This window comes from Engraulis encrasicolus, unplaced genomic scaffold, assembly GCF_034702125.1.
Source record: "Engraulis encrasicolus isolate BLACKSEA-1 unplaced genomic scaffold, IST_EnEncr_1.0 scaffold_74_np1212, whole genome shotgun sequence".
NCBI lineage: Eukaryota > Metazoa > Chordata > Actinopteri > Clupeiformes > Engraulidae > Engraulis > Engraulis encrasicolus.
This window is the reverse complement of record NW_026946082.1, coordinates 24,072-47,406: the sequence shown is the minus strand read 5'-3', so window position 1 is coordinate 47,406 and position 23,335 is coordinate 24,072. Positions and strand designations below refer to the sequence as shown.

The 23,335-nt window shown below is 42.2% G+C and overlaps 1 protein-coding gene and 1 long non-coding RNA gene across 2 annotated transcripts in view; both read right to left on the bottom strand.

Annotated features, from left to right (window-relative positions):
- LOC134444809 (uncharacterized) overlaps positions 1 to 10,195 on the bottom strand; it is a 36,469-nt gene extending 26,274 nt beyond the window's left edge. The window contains exons 1-3 of the long non-coding RNA XR_010034111.1: positions 10,039 to 10,195; positions 6,674 to 6,838; positions 2,371 to 2,541 (exon numbers count right to left, since the gene is read on the bottom strand). This is a non-coding gene — a long non-coding RNA (uncharacterized LOC134444809). The remainder of the gene's footprint in view (positions 1 to 2,370; positions 2,542 to 6,673; positions 6,839 to 10,038) is intronic.
- Positions 10,196 to 10,200: 5 nt separating this feature from the next.
- The window catches only part of LOC134444811 (NACHT, LRR and PYD domains-containing protein 12-like), a 37,102-nt gene continuing 23,967 nt past the window's right edge, over positions 10,201 to 23,335 (bottom strand). The window contains exons 4-7 of the mRNA XM_063194003.1: positions 21,516 to 21,689; positions 13,003 to 13,176; positions 12,414 to 12,612; positions 10,201 to 10,212 (exon numbers count right to left, since the gene is read on the bottom strand). Coding sequence (XP_063050073.1) covers positions 10,201 to 10,212; positions 12,414 to 12,612; positions 13,003 to 13,176; positions 21,516 to 21,689 — 559 coding nt within the window. The remainder of the gene's footprint in view (positions 10,213 to 12,413; positions 12,613 to 13,002; positions 13,177 to 21,515; positions 21,690 to 23,335) is intronic.

Sequence of the window (23,335 nt, the reverse complement as noted above, 5' to 3'; positions counted from 1 at the left end):
AGTTTAATCGTCAAAATTCGCTCCTGGCGAATTCGCTTTGGTAGCGCAGGTCACGTGCCCTTCATAGACAAATAATGACTTCCGTCGCTTTGTTCGCTCCGTTCGCTCCTGGTCTGTACACGGCACAAGACTAACAAGTGCATTACTGCACACCAGGTGGTTTCCAGACATTTTCTGCTGGGGCCCAACATTATTTCTGCATCCCACCACCATTACATTTCCAAACATTCCAAACATGTTTTGTCCCAAATTAATACGGATACTAACCAATTTATGGAATGGTTATGGTATATTATGTAAAAGCATACACTTGAGGTTTTATGTAAACAATAAATACAATCTAATCTAATCTAATCTAATCTAATCTAATCTAATCTAATCTAATCTAACATTTTTCTGATGGGGCCCAAAGTTATTTCTGTCAAATTAATATGGTCATTAACCAATTTATGGAATGGCTTCGGTACAGTATATTTCATAAAAACATATACAAATACTTATACTAACAGTCTCAAGAGAATCAAGAGAGAGCTTTTATTTGTCATTGACCAAAACGAGTTTTGACAACGAAATTGCGTTTAAGAATACACTGTACAAGTACTCTCAGGTCGCTGCTCATACGAGCGCCGCCATTTAAACACACCTCCAACACCAGTAGCTCAGAATGGTACACAAACGGGTGGGAATGAGGATAAAAAAAACGATTCTATGGCTCCACATTGTACATTTACAACATCAAGACACAGTACCAAAAAAACTCATATTTAGCATAAGCATTGAAGACAAAACATCGCATGAACCAGGGGGGAGGGGGGAGGGCGTTGGGGGTTGTGGTAGGGGGAGGGAGGGTTGGGTTGCGGTTAGGGGGTCTGTCCGCTGCCCGTCAGGGCGCCGCTCAGAGTCCCGAAAGTTTGTCCGCTGCCCGTCAGTCTCTTCTCTTCGCGAGCCCCTTGCAATAGCGTGACCACCCCTGGGGTCCCGGACCCCAGTTTGGGAACCACTGCTGTACACCAAGGCCAGATACCATGCCCAATACATGCTGTACACCAAGGCCAACTACCATGCCCAATACATGCTGTACACCAAGGCCAGCTACCATGCCCAATACATGCTGTACACCAAGGCCAGCTACCATGCCCAATACATGCTTACTGTACACCAAGGCCAGCTACCATGCCCAATACATGCTGTACACCAAGGCCAGCTACCATGCCCAATACATGCTGTACACCAAGGCCAGCTACCATGCCCAATACATGCTTACTGTACACCAAGGCCAGCTACCATGCCCAATACATGCTGTACACCAAGGCCAGATACCATGCCCAATACATGCTGTACACCAAGGCCAGATACCATGCCCAGTACATGCTGTTCACCAAGGCCAGCTACCATGCCAAATACATGCTGTACACCAAGGCCAACTACCATGCCCAATACATGCTTACTGTACACCAAGGCCAGATATGCCAAATACATGCTGTATACCAAGGCCAGCTACCATGCCCAATACATACTTACTGTAGACCAAGGCCGTCTATCATGCCAAATACATGCTGTACACCAAGGCCGTCTATCATGCCAAATACATGCTGTACACCAAGGCCAACTACCATGCCAAATACATGCTGTACACCAAGGCCAGCTACCATGCCAAATACATGCTTACTGTACACCAAGGCCAGCTACCATGCCAAATACATGCTGTACACCAAGGCCAGATACCATGCCCAATACATGCTGTACACCAAGGCCAGATACCATGCCAAATACATGCTTACTGTACACCAAGGCCAGCTACCATGCCAAATACATGCTGTACACCAAGGCCAGATACCATGCCAAATACATGCTGTACACCAAGGCCGTCGGATACCATGCCAAATACATACTGCACACCAAGGCCAGCTACCATGCCAAATACATGCTGTACACCAAGGCCAGATACCATGCCAAATACATGCTTACTGTACATCAAAGCCAGATACCATGCCAAATACATGCTGTACACCAAGGCCGTCGGATACCATGCCAAACACATGCTGTACACCAAGGCCAGCTACCATGCCAAATACATGCTGTACACCAAGGCCAGCTACCATGCCAAATACATGCTGTACACCAAGGCCAGCTACCATGCCAAACACATGCTGTTCACCGATGCCAGATACCATGCCAAATACATACTGTACACCAAGGACAACTACCAAGCCAAATACATGCTTATTGCAATCTTACATGCAAACTAGTCAATAACACAATTTAAAACCAGATAATAACAAGTCACAACTGTGCTAACATAACAATCATACTTTACTGCTCGTAACTACTTCATAAATAAACAGAAAAAAAACACATTAAATCACTAACCAGAGTGTCTTGACTCTGCAGTGTGAATCCCCCAGTAGAGCACAGAACTGCTTCACTCCTGAGTCTCCTGATATCTTCCCTCTCAGGTCCAGCTCTGTCAGGAGTAAGGGGTTTCCACCCAGAACTGAAGTCAGATACTCACAGGCTCTCTCTGCTTCATCAGACAACAACCTATAATAAAATGGGAGAGATAACAACACAGTATTTATAGGAGCCAAATGTAAGTTGGGATTCACCACTGATCACACATCATTTGTGTGACAAACAACTTCTTGATTTTTTTTCCTGTTGTGAGTTTTGAAGTCTTTCAGTTCCAAGATTACACAGTTGCTGTCGTTACTGCTAAACATTCTACAGATGGAAAAGGTCAACCTGACATAATACAACATAACTGTAATGTCTACCTAATCTATCCTCAATGCCAATGTATTGTACAACATTAGCCCTTCCAGCAACTAATGTTCCCCCTCTCCATCTGTGTCTGTATGTATTGTTGTACTCTATGTGACCGTGAGTGTGTGTCTGTATGTGCTGATAGTTTTATTTCCTGCTGCCAACATATCCACACCTGCATTCTTCTATAAGTTGTGCACAGATGATCTAATATTTACATGTCTTCATCCGAAAGAGCAGTGCACCACAATTACAATGACACACTCTATTTTCATAGGGCTACTAATGACCCTGACTGACAGAGTATTGTGGAGAGGCATTCTGAATATCAACACAGATGTGCAGAGTGTATCAGCACATGCAGAAGTAATAATAATAATAATAATAATAATAATAATAATAATAATAATAATAATTGTATTTGTATAGCACTGTATCATACAAGGCATGTAACTCAAAGTGCTTAACAAATGGGGAAAAAACATCATTGTTAGAGATGGATTTAAAAGGTATAGAGGAGAGGCAGAAATAGCAGGAAGGCAAAGGAAGAAGAGATAGAGATTGAAGAGTCAATAAGGTCAACGTAGGTTAGGACCAGGATTCTTAGATGTGTAAGGTCCATAGTGGCTGGGCCTAGCATAAGTCATAGATGGTCACACAGAGATTGGGCGCTCAGATGCGGCCCCTGGTGGCATCAGGGGTGAGGAAAAACTCCCTTTCGCTTGAATCATAGTTTGTAGGGGGAAAAAAGCTCAGTGAGGTCTGAGAAAATAAAAACCCTATAGTCAGGAAGAAACCTCAGGCAGAGACCAGCGGCCACCTAGGGGAGCCCCCTGCCAGGGCTGGTTGTGAGCAGTAAGGACGCTGCGGCAGCTGGGACACTGTGACGCCGAAGTGATGCAGATTATCCAACACTATCACTCTACCCTACAGTATGTGTTTTCAATGAGAAGATTTTGATCTCTCACAGTACTGTGGGTACAACATGCAATGCAATAGGCCCTTGCGGGACATCTGCAGTCTCATCTTCAAGTTTATTCAAATTGACCTTGCATCACCACTGTATCATGATGGCGTGGATGTTTTGAAAATGAAGACGTTTTATTATTATGATTTTTTTCACCCTTGCGATGTGTTTCTATTGCATGCAGCTCATTCATCAGATATTTAATTTGGAATTTTTAGACGTTGGGAGGGTGAGATTGGCGAGTGTTTGAAAGAGCTAAAGCTGTCAGGCAGTTAAGATAGTGCATACAAATAATTATTGAAGATAGTCAATACAAATAAAGGTATGGTCGATAGTGCTGTGCTCAGTTAAGATAGTCAATAAAATAAAGGTATGGTCGATAGTGCTGTGCTCAGTTAAGATAGTCAATAAAATAAAGGCATGGTCGATATGTTATGCTGTGTGGGGAAAGAGTTCAAGTGACCATTGTGTTTTCCAGCTGTAGGTCAACAGTAAATGATAACAGTGATATCCGTATTGGCCTGAATATAAGGCGATCCTGAATATAAGACAAACCCTCTTTTGCAGGTTCATTTTTTGGGGAGAAAGACTACAACAGTAAAATGGTGTTTATACATCGTTTCACATTTCAAGTGGGAGGCATGAATTCTGGAAAGAAACTGCTGACAATATTACACAGTGCACCTTTAACCCTCTGAGGTCTAAGGCCTTTCAGAGGCTTTTAGGCTGCTTGCACCACCCTGACATTTTCAAGTATTTTCAGCTAACAGTAAGCATCTATGCAAAAGTGGAATATATGGTTGTATTGTGAAAAGCCTGACAAGAAATAATCTGAAAAAAAATTGGATGTCATACAAACATGTTTTCTTTAAATTGAGTATAAACACAACTGTACAAAAAAACAGGGTTCAGACGTCTTCAAAAAGTTCAAGAAAACACACAATAAATATATCTAGCCAAGACTTTTGAAGTTTGAATCTTGTAAACAAATGTGTTGGCAGCATAAAAGTGAAAAGGGCATTTAGAAATGTTTTGTTGTTTTCATACAAAATGCAAAAAACAATGACTATGTCACTGCCACTGCCTGTCTCATTTGAATACTAATGAGATAGGTGTGAAAAACCTCTAATGGCCCACACCCCCCTGTCAATCCCCATGTGCTCTGATAGCCCCAACCCCCTGTCACTCTACGTCTGCTGTGTTTACCCTACCTGAAAGGGGCGTGTTGTCACCTCTGAATAGCCACTCAAGCACTGGTACTTTACATGTGAATAGCTATAGGTGTGGCTGCTACAGGCAGAGAGTACAGAATATGCGAAGATTTCTTTTCACTTTCTTTAAATTGGGCCAGCTATATAATTTATGTAATATATATATATTTGAAATCTGGAAGGTCTGAGGTTTCTAATGGTGTAACGTATGTGTTTCAATGACAAAAACTCACAGAGTTACAGATTTGTTTTTAGAGACATGTCAAATTGCCCTCTCAAGGGCACTTAGACCTCAATGGGTTAAAGTCAGTGCAAAGGAGATAGTAATGTTGCAGTGAAATGATCACAGAGAGCGCAGGGACTTTAATCTCCTATGGGGCTGTTGGATTGTGTTCTGCTTTTCTCCTATTTCTTATGGTTCTTGCTAATCTAAGTCAGCCTTCTGTGCATAACTGATGTGTGGTAATGATCTAAGTTGAGAGAGAGAGAGAGAGAGAGAGAGAGAGAGAGAGAGAGAGAGAGAGAGAGAGAGAGAGAGAGAGAGAGAGAGAGAGAGAGAGAGAGAGAGAGAGAGAGAGAGTTTCTCTAATTTTCGTGGACGAGACTAAATGACATTGACAAATGACAACAAATAATATTTTTTACTTGACCATAATGATTCAGCCATTCCAAATTTGGAGATGTTGTCCGTGTTTTGTTATGAACGTCGGAAAACTAAAAACAAATTCAATTGCGACTCGTTGCTCTGCTGACAGAAAAACCCTGTTCCATGGAGACAGTTATCACCCCACACATCTCATTAACCCCTTGGTCTCCCAACAAAGGCCCGCGGGCCAAATCCGGCCCGGGCAAGGCAAGCATTTGGCCTGCCATGAGGTCAGAACAAATGAAAGTATAAATGTATGTGATATTCAATCACTAAAACTTCAGTGTGTCATATCTCCCCAAAGCATTCACAGAGAGTTAGATCTTATATGCTAACAGTCTCATAACAGACATTGGGAAGTGAAATGGAAAAGTGAAAATCTTTTCTCTGTTCAGGCAAATAACTTGTTTCTTAATGAGTTCGGGCGTTGGTTTTGCCCGCAGCCTCATCGTAATTGGGCCCTTGGAGAAAAATAATTGGAGACCAGTGCATTAATCTATTAAAACACAGTGTTATACATTTGCTGTTAACAGAATGACAATGACCAAGTCCATGGTTCATTACTAAAGGCCCTGTGCGGTCATGGTATTGCAATACTATCGTAGTTAACTTTTCAATGACTATTACAGCGTGCCACTGGAGGTATGGCGTGCATTAACTGTGATGAGCACAACCCTGTTTGGGAAAAAAACAGTCACAATACATAGGCATCGAGAAATTGAACAAGCCTCCCAGAGGAGGCAGCCGCGAACACCCATTCCTGTCAACTTAAGGGATTTTAAATGGACCTTGTAGCCTATTTATAAATGCTACAGGAAAGGCAGCCCCACCGTGCAGTTTGCTTGTTTCCTCCAGTTTAAACTCAGGCATTATTTGATTGTGTGCACTGTATTTTATTTGCCAAAAAGACTGTCCTGAACCCATCGGGGTTCTCTTGGTTGTATTGTATCCCTTTGTGAAATGCTTAAAATGGCCAACACATAGACCTATCCCTCACTCCATCATACATGTTTTATTTTTTTTATGCAGTACACTGGACAACATACTCTTATCACACTGACTTTTAAACCAACTTCACTCTCTCACCTGAGTTTGCATTTCTGATTGGTCACTGCTGCCGTAAGGAGCTTCACTCCAGAGTCTCCAGGGTCGTTTCCTCTCAGGTCCAGCTCCTCCAGGTGTGAAGGGTTTGATTTGAGAGCTGTGGCCAGAGCAGCATATCCTTCTCCTGTTACACCACAGTCTGACAAGCTGGGGAGATGAAAAGGTCTATTACCTGATGTTACTCATTATTATGTTGCTTATGCTTAATGTCAAGAAGCAGGGCTGAAGTGAATGGACCATAATTTGGAATCTGTCAGTACATCATAATTATCTGCCTACGCAACTGAATCCTCTTTTCTGATTGGCTGATGGGGTTGCAACTAATTCCCTATAACCTGTCAGGCGTCAAACGTGCGACTAAGTTAGGCGAACTGCCATTACTAATTCTAAACTGCAGGTTGCTATGGCCAAAAGCCAGTCGTTAGTTCTATCGCATTTGTTTATCAAGTCAAGAGTCAGTCGTTAATTCTATCTCATTTGGTTGTCAAGTTAAGAGCCAGTCGTCAGTTCTATCGCATTTGGTTGTCAAGTCTGTCGCCCTTGAAGTTCTACTACATGCATCTGATAGAGGCGCGCCTGATTACGTGCGCACTAAATAATTCTGCAGTTGGCATAATTCATACGTTACAAATTTACAGACCCAGCAATAGATGACAACAAGGCCGACAGGCGGACAACAGATGCGTCCCTCTATGCCAGTTCCAACTATGCCATTTTCCCCCCCAAACGCCCCCCTGGCCTCCTCCTAACCTGTCAACGCCCCCCTGAGGATGTACTTTTTGTTTATTGGTCATATTGCCCATGGAAACTGCAAATAATGTGGCAGGCAGCAAAATGGCGAGACATGGCTTTATTTTTTGCAGTTTAGGCTATAATAAGCTTATCATTCTTGGATTTGGAAAAGAACCATATGATTTCAAATGTCACATAGATCAAGTAGGCTACATTACATATTACTAGACATTTATTAGTATCAACCTTTAGTATCACGCCATTTCAGTATCATGTGCATGTGGGAAAGAATGTAAACATCGACAAATAATAAATAAATAAAACCGTTTGGGTGAATGCGCTTATGGGTTCCCCCTTTAGGTGAATTATGCACTTATGTTTCCATACCAGCTTCACCGTCAAGGTACAAAGCAGTGAGCTTCCATGCCAGAGTTAACCAAATTCACACGACTGTAAAGCAATTACGAAAGACGCGTTCTCTCCCGTGCTCTCTCTGAGCGCAACGGAAAGCATCTGTGGGGTACGAGCCCGCCAACGACAGAACCTCCCTTTGTAGCCTACGAGTAACACACCGTATGTCAAATGGCCCAGCTGTCTAGGACCATGTTTCAGAGCGCAGCGCACACTGACTACTCACTGAAAAGGCAGAAGTAAACTCGCTGGGAATATTAAAAGGGAGGCTCGTAGGCTACACACAGACGTCTGAACCCGAAAGCGGAGGAAATGTGAATGTTATGAAAGAAAAAAAACTCTACGTTTAGAGGCGCTGCGGGCTGTCAACTAATTACAGTTCCATGCCGTGGAGCGTTATGCAATGCAAACGCCCTAGATCCAAGGAGAAAGGAAAATGTGAATGTTATGAAAGGAGAAAAGCTAACCAAATGTTACAGGTCCACGTTTAGAGGAAGAGCTGTATGCGCTGCGGGTCGCCTGTCAACTAATTACGGTTCCATGTCGTGGAGCGTTATGCAATGCAAACGCCCCTCTATCCGAGCACAAACATCTGTGTCAAAAACTGCCTGCCGACTTCTAAATCGTTCATTTCCGCGAGTCTCTGACGAACCAAAATAAAGTTGCCTCCCATTGTCCAAACGCAAAACAATGCCGAAAATTGAATGCCCCCCTCAGTTCTCTCACAATGCAATCAGTTTAGTCTTGCCTGTTTGGTAACATATCATATAGGCCTACGTTCTGGCTTGCACGCATTCGCTCCGGTCCAAAATGCCAACTCTGTCGCCTTGTGGCCACAATTGAAGGAATGCGTTTCAAGGAATGCGTTTCAGACGGACGGACGGACGGACAGACAGACCCTCTTATAGAGATGCTGGGACGCATCTAAAAATACCCTGTACCGAAATTATAAGCACATGCCTCCCCATCAATTGTATCGAAACGAGTCACCTCGTCATCTGCTCCACTCCCATGGTTTCTTAAAATGTAGGCTATTTCCTGCTGCCTTCCCTTTGTTATTGATCTGAAAACATCCTTTTTAAAAAAAAAAAATAGGCCACTTGTGGGGAAGCAACACGTGTGAAAGGGGAAAGGGGAGAGTTATTAAAAATGACCCTAGCGTGGGGAATCTCTCTCTCTTTCTCTCTCTCTCTCTTTTACGCACAAAGTTGACAGGTAGCCTGTGATGATCAGCAGGGGGAAATAGAGGCGTGATGCGACATGTGTATGTAGAAATGCTTCACAAGTTTTTTGTTTTTAAACGTCTATCCCGCCGTGGTATATGGCCAAAGGAAAATCAAATAATCACAGCGTCTGCAGGCTACCAAACGAAGATTCTAGGCGCGTCAAGTTGGACGCCCGCACAGCAACATTCTATCTTGATAGAACATGGTTCCTACAACTTTACAGACAATAATAGATTAAAAAAGTACCCCACCATAACGGCAGATAAGCGGGATAACGGCCTTCGAGGTCGACCGGTTATAGAAATTAATGGCTTGGTGGAGGCAACTTTGTCTCTGCGCTGTGGGCGACGCCAAAGTTCGGAGCCGCCGTCTCGCAATTAATTTCGTTACCTCGTCGGCCGTTATCCCTTACTTATTATGTGGTGTGACGTCATCGGTCAAATGCTTCATTCATTTCAATGGGGCTCCCCAACGTTCACATCTGATATTTCAGATAACGGACGGGTTGGTCTATATCAGACCGCTGTCAATGGCAACAAGACTTTTCACTGCTAAAGCGACTTTTCAACAAGACTCTAATCAGCTGCTGTGATAGACAACACCTGTTGTCTAGGCTACCTGTTGCCTAGCGGTGTTCCACAACGTGGAAAAAGGTGTTCCTGTTTTGTTTTGCGCAGCAGCAATCTTTTGACATGACAAATTATAATAAACTTAACATTAAATAAAGAAATGTCCCCGCCATGTGCGAATCATTTAAGTATATCCATATAATAAGCCAGTTAACGTTCGGCGAGTCGGTCGCTTTGTGGAATAGCATTACTTCAGAGAGAACAAGATCTAAAGATTCTTTCTGTCGTGCTGCTATTCCACGGTAGCGACCTTCTCGCCGAACGTTATCCCTTACATAACCCTACACGTAAACACCAAGTCTTGTGACACACGTATTGAACAAATAAATTAAAGATATTAATTACTAACTTGACTTTCTTAAATCTGCAGTGTGAATCCTCCAGAAGAGCACAGAAGTGCTTCACTCCTGAGTCTCCTGTTATCTTCCCTCTCAGGTCCAGTTCTGTCAGGAGTAAGGGGTTTCCACCCAGAACTGAAGTCAGATACACAAGAGCTTCATCTGCTGCATCACTACTCAACAGCCTACAAAAACATAAACAGAAAAGAGAGAAAAAGATGATGATATTACATTGGTTGTCTTTACACCATACAGTGCTCCATTCACTTTAATTGAGCTCAGCAACTATTACATGTCTGTAATTGTGTCTAACATTTGTAATTATGTCTAACAGACTTGCGAGTTCAATATCAGCATGGTGCCATTGGCAAGGACCTTGTAGCTACAGTTAAACATCACTCCGCAAGGAGTCATAACCACATACTGTACATATCAACAATCTTATTTTTATACGGCCATAGAATTACTAGCCACCTTCATTCCTTCCAAAATTAAAATGATGCGTTGAAATCTGAGTTTAAATGTTTTTGTTTTTTTAACAGACTGATCTGCAATTTATTAATTCATCGCTGTGGAATCATGGTAAAAACTTTCTTGCCTCAATATCTGGAGTTTATAGGCAGGATCCTCTACTAAATCAGTTAGTAATTTCACTTCAGAGTCTCCAGGGTCATTTCCTCTCAGGTCCAGCTCTTCCAGGTGTGAGGGGTTTGATTTGAGAGCGGATGCCAGAGCAGCATATCCTTCTCCTGTTACACCACAGTCTGACAAGCTGGAGATATGAAACATATACAGTTGAGGACGATATTATTAGCCTCCCTCCTGAAATTAGACATTTCTCTTGATTTCTCAGTGAGAATGACCATTATGAACCGTTTCTGTTATTCTGGAAACAAATACACTGATGGAGATAATGTCCAATGAGTTGAATTTGCATTTTTCTATCGTTACAATGAGTTTAAACAAAAAAGGGCAAAAATGACAAGGACAAAATTATTAGCCCCCTGATCATTAATAGTCAATATGATGCCATTTATGAACCAAAACTGACAACAGGCACTTTGATCAGTTGTTACCTAGGTTGGCACATGCCCCACTAAGGATTTTAGCCCATTTCTTCACTGCAAAGCGTTCTAGCTGGTCCAAATTGCATGGATGCTGAGCATAGACATTTGCCACAGACTCTCAGTGGGATTGAGGACTGGACTATGAGCGGGTCATTCCAGTATCATGGTTTTAGTGTCCTTGAAGAACCTCTGAACTAATTTAGATGTATGCTTTGGGTTACAATGTTGTTGGAAGAGCCAACAATCCAGATCCAGACCCAGATTCCCTGTGTCTGAGGCTGAATAACAGACTAAAAACTCGATACCCCCACCACTACAGTGCAACTGTGGAAACTGCTTAGTCTTAGGCGGTGCATATCAGTGTTATTGAGCTTTGCCTATGAACATTTGAAAGTCAAAAATGAGTTTTGAAAGTCTCTGCTTTCATCTGATGAGATTCAATTGCACCTGCTTTGATGCATGAATTCTGCTTCTGTCAGGTGAAGAAAGAGATAGTCCTTAAAATTTCACAACATGGTTTCCACAATTAAACATCACCATCAGCATCATTCCGTGTTAGCCTCAGCCACAGGAAACCTTGTTTGGGTGTACGGCACCATACAAATAGAAGATTATGATAGAATGTGGAAGGTGACCATGCAAAAATATGCTTATAGAGGAAGCTAAGATCTTCACTGTATATTTCAATAAGATAATAACCCAAAACTTTCATCCAAAATTGTTCAAATGTTCTTCAAGGATACCAAAACCATGATCATGTTGTGGTTCAGATCGCAATCCTTTAGATAGTCTTTGAGGAGTGCTGAAAATGAATGTCCATCCTCAAAATCCATGCAATTTGGACCAGGTTAACTATTTCCAAGTGAAAAAATGGGCCAAAATCCCTGGTAGGGCATGTGCCAACATAGTTAACAACTAATCAAAGTGCCTGATGTCAGTTTTGGTTCATAAATGGTACTCTATTGACTATTAATGATAAGGGGGCTAATAATTTTGTCCTTGCCATTTTTACCCTTTTTTGTTTAAACCAAATTCAACTCATTGGACATTATTTCCATCAGTGTATTTGTTTCCAGAATAACATAAACCGTTCATAATGGTCCTTCTCACTGAGAAATCAAGAGAGATGTCTAATTTCAAGAGGGGGGCTAATAATATCGTCCTCAACTGTACATATTTCTTGAGTCCCATATCAAACATCCCAGAGTGTCACTTTAATTTCAGGAAGGAGGCCTCAAGGTAATGGACCATCATTTGGAATCTGACAGTACATAATAAATAAACCAATACCTAAACATCAAGTCTTGTGACACACGTACTGAACAGATAAATATGAAGACTAACTTGATTGTTGTAAGTCTGCAGTGTGAATCCTCCAGTAGAGGACAGAACTGCTTCACTCCTGAGTCTCCTGGTATCTTCCCACTCAGGTCCAGTTCTGTCAGCAGTAAGGGGTTTCCACCCAGAACTGAAGTCAGATACACAAGGGCTTCATCTGCTGCATCACTACTCAACAGCCTACAAAACATAAAAAAGAAAACAGATGAAAATAAATAGAAAATGAGAATGATAGATATGTATATCTTTACGGCATACAGTGCTCCATTCACTCGAATTTAGCTCCGCAACATTTGCATGGCTGATAACTCTGTATAACAGGCTTGTGGGTTCAATATCAGCATGCTGCAATTGGCAAGGAACTTGTAGCTGCAGTTTAATATCACTCTGCAAGGAATCAAAACCACATACTGTATATCAGCAATCGGGTTTTCTATGACCGCATACTTATTAGCTCATTACGTCCAAAATAGAAATAATGCGTTGAAATCTGATTTTAATTTAAAATAAAACTTGACTGATTTGCAATTTATTTAGTAATCACTAAGAGTCATGTCAAACAATTCTTGCCTCAATCTCTGTAGTTTATAGGCAGGGTCCTTTAGTGAATCAGTCAGTAATTTCACTTCAGAGTGTCCAGGGTCGTTTCCTCTCAGGTCCAGCTCCTCCAGGTGTGAAGGGTTTGATTTGAGAGCTGAGGCCAGAGCAGCATATCCTTCTCCTGTTACACCACAGTCTGACAAGCTGGGGAGATGAAAAAGGTGTTTTGCTAGATGTTGTTCTTTATTACACTTCTTCTGCTAAATGTCAGAGGCAGGACTGAAGTGAATAGACAACTGTTATATTTAATGATCTGATTACCACAAAAGTCTTAATGTAGTTAAGTGTACTCATATCACAAATAATAAACCCTCGAAAATCAAACCCAGTGGTGTCACAAATTAGACTACTAACTTCACTCTTTTTAATTTGCATAGTGAGTCTCCCAGTAGACGACAGAACTGCTTCACTCCTGAGTCTCCTGGTATCTTCCCACTTAGGTCCAGTTCTGTCAGGGTTAAGGGGTTTCCACCCAGAACTGAAGTCAGATACACAAGGGCTGCATCTGCTGCTTCACTAGTCAACAGACTGGAGGGAAAGTAAAAAAGATAAACATTGCCTTTTGGTTATGAAGCACATTTATTGATCTTAGTAGTAGTAGTAGTAGTAGTAGTAGTAGTAGTAGTAGTAGTAGTAGTAGTAGTAGTAGTAGTAGTAGCTTTATTGTCCCCAATGGGGAAAATCTCTACCAGTGAGAGGAGCGTAACACATGAAAACAAACACAATACAGTCAGATTCCAAATGCACATTTTCCCCTAATATGTCTTGGAAATAAAATGATTAAATAAATGTTTACTGAAATACAAATACATAAATATATATTGGTGTTTTTTAAAAATAGCATTTTAATGAATCCTTCTTATGTTAATCCAGAAAAATATTCTTGCCTCAAACTCTGTAGCTTATAGGCAGGATCCTCTAGTAAATCAGTGAGTAATTTCACTTCAGGGTGTCCAGGGTCGTTTCCTCTTAGGTCCAGCTCCTCCAGGTGTGAAGGGTTTGATTTGAGAGCTGCAGCCAGAGCAGCATATCCTTCTCCTGTTACACTACAGTCTGACAAGCTGGAGAGATGAAAAACATATATATTCTGTTAATCTTCAGGACTCAAGCCTGAAGAGAGAGAGAGGGGGGCACTGCTCTATGCTTTCATGCCCTATGAAATACACGGGTTCATCCCACACACACACACACACACACACACACACACACACACACACACACACACACACACACACACACACACACACACACACACACACACACACACACACACACACACACACACACACACACACACACACACACAAATGAGCACGGATGCAAATGCGTACTCACACGCGTGGACACACACACATACAAACACGCGCACACACACACACACACACACACACACACACACACACACACACACACACACACACACACACACACACACACACACACACACACACACACACACACACACACACACACACACACACACACACACACACACACACCTTTCCCGAGGAGAGGAGAGAGCTGCTTCACACCAGAGTTCCATAATTTATTCTTATTAAAATACAGCTTCATTAGGTGTGAGGGATTTGATGTCAGAGCTGAAGTCAGAGCAGCACAGCCCTCTACTGTTATACTGCAAGATATACAGTGCCCTCCATTATTATTGGCACCCCTGGTTAAGATGTGTTTTTTAGCTTCCAATTATTTTTTTTTTTTTCTAAATAATATGGGACCTTAATGGAAAAAAAGAGAAAAATCCAACCTTCAATACAAGTGCATTTATTCAGTGGGGAAAAAATCCCACATAAAGAAATAATTATTTGACATCAAATAATGTGCGTCACAATTATTAGCACCCCTGGTGTTAATATTTTGTACAACCCCCTTTTGCCAACAAAACAGCACCGAATCTTCTCCTATAATGTTTCACAAGATGGGAAAAGACAGAAAGAGCGATCTTCAGCCATTCCTCTTTGCAGAATCTCTCTAAATCATCCAGAGACCTGGGTCCTCTCCTCTGTACTCTCCTCTTCAGCTCACCCCACAGGTTCTCAATGGGGTTGAGGTCAGGGGACTGAGATGACCATGGGAGGAGCTTGATTTTGTGTCTGGTGAACCATTTCTGTGTAGATTTGGCCATATGTTTAGGGTCATTGTCTTGCTGAAAGACCCAGTGACGACCCAGCTTCAGCTTTCGGGCAGAGGGCAACAGATTTTGATTTAAAATGTCCTGGTATTTCAAACTATTCATGATGCCATGCACCCTAACAAGGTTCCCAGGGCCTTTGGAAGCGAAACAGCCCCACAGCATCACTGACCCACCCCCATACTTCACAGTGGGTATGAGGTGCTTTTCAGCATGCGCATCTTTCGTGGTACGCCAGACCCACTTAGAGGGTTTGTTGCCAAAAAGCTCAATCATGGTCTCATCTGACCAAAGCACACGGTCCCAATTGAAGCCCCAATACCGCTTGGCGAACTCCAGACGCTTGCTTTTATGATTGTGAGTGAGGAAAGGTTTTCTCCGTGCATGCCTCCCAAACAGCTTGTTGGCGTGTAGACAGCGCCTTATGGTTGATTTGGAGACTTTGTGACCCCAGGATGCTACCATTTGTTGTAATTCTGTAACAGTGAGCTTTGGAGATCTTTTGATTTCTCTTACCATCCTCCTCACTGTGCGTGGTGGCAAAATAAACATGGGTCCTCGTCCAGGCTTGTTTACCACTGTTCCAGTTGTTTTGAACTTCTTAATTATTCCTCTAACAGTGGATATGGGCAGCTGCAGTTGAGTGGCAATCTTCTTGTAGCCTCTGCCTGACCTGTGAAGGTCGACGCACATCTGCCTCACTTGTATGCTGTGTTCCTTTGTCTTTCCCATGTTTAAGAGTGGATAAGAGAAATGGCCTCGGTGTCACGTCATATTAATACCCCAGGGAAACAGGAAGTGATGAATTACTAATTAAATGTTCCTACATACTCTGGTAAACTTTGTAAACTACTGTAGAAATGACAGACATGCTTCAATTATATTTATTTCCTGGGAATTGTTAAGGGTGCCAATAATTGTGGAACAGGTGATTTAATGAAAAATAATTATTTTTTAGTCAGGGATTTTTTTATTTTCTTACAATTCATTTGAGTTGAAGGCTACATTTTCCTACAATTTTCAGTGTGACAGTATTCTTCTGCAATAAACACTGAATTTATTTTAAGGCTTTTAACACATCTCAACCAGGGGTGCCAATAATTATGGAGGGCACTGTAAGCCTGGAGAGAGATAGCGAGCTGGACACTGACCAACAGAGAGAAACAACACACATTTCTTTCTCTCTCTTTTCTCTCTCTCTGTCTCTCTCTGTCTCTCTCTCTCACACACACACACACACAGACACAGACACACACACCCACACACACACCCACCCACCCACACACAAGCACACACAGACACAGACACACACACACGCACACTGTGATATCACGAGAGGCTGCCTCCTGGAGGGCTCCAACCAAAACTGGCCCTGGCTCCATCTGCAGGTGGAATGTGACACCTCAACTAGGTAGCGCAACACACCTGTAGCCTAGTTACCTGCAGCACATCTGCAGTTACTGATGTCAGGGCCAGTTCTAGGCAATTTGGTGCCTTAGGCGAGCACGGATCTTTCCTTTTTAGGAAATTTGACATTGGCATCTGTAAACATGGTGTCATACACCTGATTGAGAACAGCTGATCTAGTACAATATACATATACTGAGTGACCATTAAATGTAAAGTTTAATGCTTTATTTAGCTTAATATTGTAATTGGTGCGCCCAAGGACATTTTGCGCCCTAGGCGACCGCCAAGTCTGATGTTACTGTTACTCCTACTGTTCGGTACTTGTAAAACCCGAGTGGAGCTTTGCAACAGCTCTGCACACAGAAAATAGCATTGTGGAGTTTGGAGACCTCAAGGTTGCACTTGTGTGGAGCTACTGTTTGGGAAGATTTGTGTGTATACTGTTTCACTTTTGTGGACTCTTATGGATTATTGGAGTAATTGCGGAGAGATTTGTACCTGAAGACTGTAACCAGCAGATTCTTTTAAGTGACTTTGCTCAACACAGTCAGGGAGACTGAGCAGGTGAAGATTTATGTTGAAAAGACATTTGTTGGATTAAGATTTATTTAAATTCCCCTTAAGCACCCAGCAGGGGGGTGGACGATGCAATTATAACCCTGCTGCATTTAGTGTAAACTCATATGGAAGCCTCAAAAACCCATGCAAAAACCATATTTTTTATTTCTCATCCGCATTCAATACAATCAACCCAACCATCTTGGCTCAGAGGCTGCATGAGGACTTTGGTTTGGATGGGGGGCTGATTCTTTCGATTTTAGATTTCCTCAGGCAGAGGATCCAAAGGGCTCTTCTTTATTGGACAAAATACTCACTAATACTCGATCCCCGCAAGGGTGTGTGTGGTATCTCTGTTATTGTTTATTTTATATACTAACAGCTGTACTCACCCTGGTAGAGATTAAGGGTGAATCCCATTACACCCCTTAGCCCTACGCGAACCCCTTTGCCTCCGTTTTGCGCGTCCACGTGTAGGGGTAGTGACATCCCGATTCACGTTCAGACAGATGGGTAGGGGTAGGGAAAAGGGCTTTCCACCCCTCCGCGCGGAGATTTTCCAACACCAGACTCCGCAACGGAGGGCTACGACAGGTTTCCCTGAATGCATTGCGAATTCATTTAAAAATTGGCGGCAAGCCGCGGCACCCACAACAGCACACAAGTTTCAGTATTTTCGCCACAATTGACGGTTTTAAAGTGGTAATAATTATTCCATTGCACTAAGTTTAACATTGTCCTAATGTTTTATGGCCCTTTTCTCTGTGAAACGCACATGAAAACAATCGCTTTTAACTCAACCTAATGCATGGAATTAGTGACAGCTGTGAGTGTCATTCCGTGATTGTTGAAGGGGCATCCCAATCCATAGGGGTTGCGTTTTCAAGCCCTACACCTTGTGGCTTTGTTTGAAAGCATGAGGGGTAAGAGGAAGGCAAAGGGGTAGGGGTGGAGATTAGTAATGGGAAAGGCCCTAAATTAAGTTTGCAGATGACACTGCTCTGGGGTGCATCTCTCAAAGGCGAAGTAGCTAGTCGGTTAGCAATGTTGCATAGTAGATAGTATAAAAGTTGCTAACTCTTGTGTCTCGAACGTTAGCACACAAAGTAACTACTGCTTGGAGTAATGTGCACTCTGAAGTAGTGGTGACTTTGAAAGTGAGGCGCCTCCTATCCGTATCTGGACAGTGAAGTTGAAGTACAGCTGGAGTAGATCCATTGAGTCCAGACATCACCTCAGCCACCCCAAGTAACACACAGCGCTAGTCTACTTCAGAGTGTGACTCCACCCATTAGCTAAACTTGTAGTACATATTTGACCACAAATGTGTCAATATCTTTTAATCCTGTGGTGCAAAAGCGCTGAAAATCAATCGACATGCACACAAAGTCATGATACAGCTGCGAGAGTGTTCAGAACACAAATTCACGTCATGACATTTGTTCGTGAAAAAAATGTCATATCCTTGGAATCTGATGAATCCCACACTAATAATATACTTTTAGCTGTATACCGATTGAATTTCGTCTCATTTCGATGTGTAATTTGTGAAATATTTAGATTAGAAAGTATTGGTTACTCCCGGAAATGCACTAGTGTACGTGTCAAGTACTTACATTTTTTTGGCGCGAATTTCATTTCATAGCCTAGGGGTATTTACCAATGGGAAGACGCGAGCCACGCGGGTGCGAATCCATTGTGCAGCATGTCGACAACAACTTGTGAAATCGTGTTTTGGACTCTACAGTGAAACACATTTTCCCTTGGTTGCACGTGTGTGTTGGTAATGCACAAAATAAATAATCTATTTCTGCCAGATATTTCCAAAATTGTGGCACTGCAACCATGTGGATTCGAACCAGCGTGGCTTCTGTTTTCCCATTGGGATGCAAGCGTGAATACCACTAGGCTATGTAATGAAATCCGCGCGAAATTTTTTTAGGGATATGACAGTTCAACAGGCGATTTTCCGGGAGTAACCACAACTTTATTGTCCAAATATTTCACAAATTACACCTCGGAATGAAATGAGATCCAATCGGCATGCAGATAATAGTGCATTATTGGTGTGGACGGTGTCAGATTGTAATGCCACGGCCGTGTTTTTTCACAAAGAAATTACAAGGTGTGTTGTGGAGGAAACAGCTGAGTCATGGTGTCGTGACATCCAATCAAATGTGCTGGTGGTGGTTGTACACTATTGCTTTCTACTTCACGCACTGAATTTAGGAGGAAACAGCTGAATCATGACTCAGCAATCATGCTTATCTCTTGTTGCTTCTTTGGTCACGCACTGCAATGCCAAGAAAGTAAGTAGCGGTGTGGACTCAGGAAAGTAGCCACACTACTTTGGGCTTACTGTGGGAATGGTAAGGTTTCGAGAAATGCACGTATTTCGCCTTGAAGTAAGTAGATAACTTTGAAGTACATCTGTAGAAAGATGCTAACGTTGGAGAAACGTACCACTGGTCAGTCTGCTGACAGATGGAGAACAAGATCATGGCCCTGTCCTACAAGACTTTATTAGTTGGTGTGAAGTCCAACCTGCTCCTCAACACAGCAAAAACCAAGGAGATGTCTATAGACATAGTCTCTGTTCTTTTGTGTTACTGCCCTGAAGAAGGCACTCATGCCGCTACGCGTGGGCCTTGTTTTTAATATGTCCATGTAGGACCTGTCATATTAATAAAGACATTTTAATTCGGAGTGCCTTAGTCAGAGAATTTATTCTCATTTTTTGATCCTGGAAGTACTATACCTTGGACTAAAGAGCACCCAAACCCAAGAAGCCAACAAACTATCTGGATAAGAGCACACCATACTCCACAAACTGAAGATGTCTGTAGACTTCAGGAAGGTGAAACCAACTGGCAGCACAGACACTCCATGACATCAGTGAAGCAGGCATGTTGTTACCTAGGTTGGAGTATTGCTAAATGCAAGCGGTTTCCCCTCACATGCTGTGATTCACAGTAGAGGACTAGACATTTCAACTACACAGTGCCACCCTGCATCCATTACAAATCTCCTTGCCATTTGTTACAGAATAACAATAAGAGCAGGAATTGTCAGCTAAGAATTGCAAAATTGTTGAAGCTTGTTAAAATTAATATTGTTAAATGTACAGGTCCTTAAAGGTGTACAAAGTATCCTATGGGTCCTCACGAGCTACCAATTTGGCAAAACTGCACAGACGCACAAAGTGTAGCTGGTCTTTTCAAGAGATTGAAATTATGTTCACTTATTGTTTCACATGGAGGTCTACTGACATTGTCTAAATTGTCTAAATAGTGTTGCCTATTTATTTATTGATTGATAAAGTTATTAGGGCTGTGGGGGCTAAGTACTGATTACATTTTATCTATAGGCTACTTTATATTTATATTATATTTATATATATATATACTGTATATATGAGGTGGTATGACATTTTTTTTTGGGGGGGGGGGGGGGTGTTGTTGGTGGCACGTGAGTGTGTGTGCACGCCAGGGTCTGTTCCACACATTGACAGTAGATATATACTGCCAACGGTTCCACATTGTCCCTCAGAAGCATACCCACCCTTGGACTTATTAGCAGGTGGTCACCCTAATGCACGCACACACACCTTTAACCCCTTAGCGTAGCACTTTGGCTCTCTGTAGTGTCATAGCAATGTTGTTATGATGTAGTTAAGCATTTTCAACAAGTGAATAGGGTCGCCAGCGACCCCAGCTGCAGTAAGAGATAGTTGTTAGGGCTGTGGGGGCTAAGCACTGGTTACATTTTATCTATAGGCTACTTTATATGTGCAATATTCATATATATATATATATATATATATATATATATATATATATATATATATAAATATATATATATAAATATACTGTATATGAGGTGGTATGACAAATGTTGGGGGGGGGGTGATGTTGGTGGCACGTGAGTGCACATGCACGCCAGGGTCTGTCCCACATTGTCCCTCAGAAGCATACCCCTTGTCCAACCTTGGACTTATTAGAAGGTGGTCACCCTTATGCATGCACTCACACCTCTACTGTGTAAGACAGTGAAAAGGGATATGTAGGGGCCTACAGTATATCTGCATTAGCCAGGCCTGCCCTCCTAGTGACGCAACAGCTTCAGCGTTGCCACCAGTCAGGTCAAGAGCAATGCAAGTACTTTCCGAGTTCCTGCAAATATGGAAACTTCTCCCACTTTGTTGGGAAGCAAACAATCATTAGCAAACCAAGGGAGGCCATTTGGGAAATACTGTTTTGGATATGTTAAGTCGATGATAACCAGGTTATATCTGCATCAGTATCAGAATCTAAATGTCTCCATGGTGATTCTAACGGTGTGTTAAGTCACACAAACTCTCATTACTTACCCCAGTGTCTGTAGTTTACAGTCTGGATTCCTGAGTAGAGCAGAGATCTGCTTCACACCAGAGTCTCCTAGTTTATTATTATCCAGATCCAGCTGTATCAGGTGTGATGGGTTTAAAGCCAGAACTGAGGCCAGAGCACTACAGCCATCTGCTGTTATACTGCAGCTCTTAAGCCTGGAGAGAGAGAGAAAGAGAGAGAGAGAGAGATAGGGAGAGGGAGGGAGAGGGAGAGGGAGAGAGAGCAGGACACAGAGTAACACATCACACACAGTTCTCTTTCGATATAATCACTCAACATCTCACTATACATGGGTTCAGAGTGTTTGTAAACACGATGTTGTGAGGAGGGGCAAGACACTGGCAGCCAACCATGTGAGCAATTTCTTTTTACCAACAATCAGAGGTTGAGTTATGCGCTGCTAGATTCACGGAACCAGGGGAAAACAAACATTTTGAACCCATGTATACACTATGTGCAGAATTATTAGGCAAACAAGTTTTTTGACAATATCGTCCATTTTATGCATATTGTCCGACACCACCCTTTATGGACATGAACACCTATTGGATTTAAGCATTCCAGGTCATGCATATTGGTATAATAAGAGACGGTGTGATCGAAGGAGCCCAATACCCTATATCAGGGCAAAATTAGTGTGCATAATTATTAGGCAACTTTGTTTTCCTCTCAGAAAATGAGCCACAAAAGAGATCTAACAAACTCTGTAAAGACTATAAACAATTTTGAAGTCTTCTAGAGGGGTGTGGCTGTCTTGAAATATTGGTCACATCCATCTAATGCACCGTTACAAGCCATCAGTGTCACATGACGTGTGCCCACAAAGTAACTGCCAGATTGAGAAGAATTGAAGATGAAACTACCACAAAACTACTACCCTGCAGTGCTGTTCTATTCCAGAACTGAAACCTACATCGAGTGTCCACAAGAACATTGTATTCAGCACTCAGAGACATGGCCAAGGTAAAACAGGATGAAACCTGAAGACCACTCAACAAGAAACTTAAGTCTAGACTGGGTCAAGAAATGTCTTTAGACAGTTTTTTCAATGGTTTCATGAACTAGTGAAAGTGACTGTTAATGGACCAGGTTGATGAGCCTATGGCTAGATCAGTGATGTGCACACTCAGATCAGTTCCCAAGTTCCACTCAAATACCAGCAGATTACTGCATAAATACCATTGTCTTCGTAAATGATGTGATTTTCTCCCTCTAAAAGATCCAGCTATGGGTTCATCCACCCTGTCTGTCAAGAGTCACTTTCCCAAGTCCATAATACCTTTGAAAACTCTGTCCCCAGTTATTTTTGACCCAGTCTTGACTTAATTAACTTGTTGAATTGTTGTCTGGTGTCATCCTATCTTACCGTGGCCATGTCTCTGAGCGCTCAATACCCTGTTCTTTTGGACACTCGGTGTTGGTTTCTGTTCTGGAATATGATAGGACTGCAGGGTAATATTTTTTTTGTAGCTTCACGTTAAATTCTTCTCAATCTTTGGCAGTGACATTTCTTAAGAGACTGATGACTTTGTAACGGTGCATCTGATAGTTCTGTGCGAACGTGACCAACATCTTGCTAATTTCAAGACAGCCACATCCCTCTAGAACACTTCAAAATTGTTTATAGACATTTCAGAGTTTGTTAGATCTGTTTTGTGGCCCATTTTACCAGAAGAAAACAAATCTGCCTAATAATTATGCACACCTGATATAAGGTGTTGGGCACATTCGACTACACCCCCATCTTATTATACAAATATGCATGACCTGGAATCCTTAAATCCAATAGGTTTTCATGTTC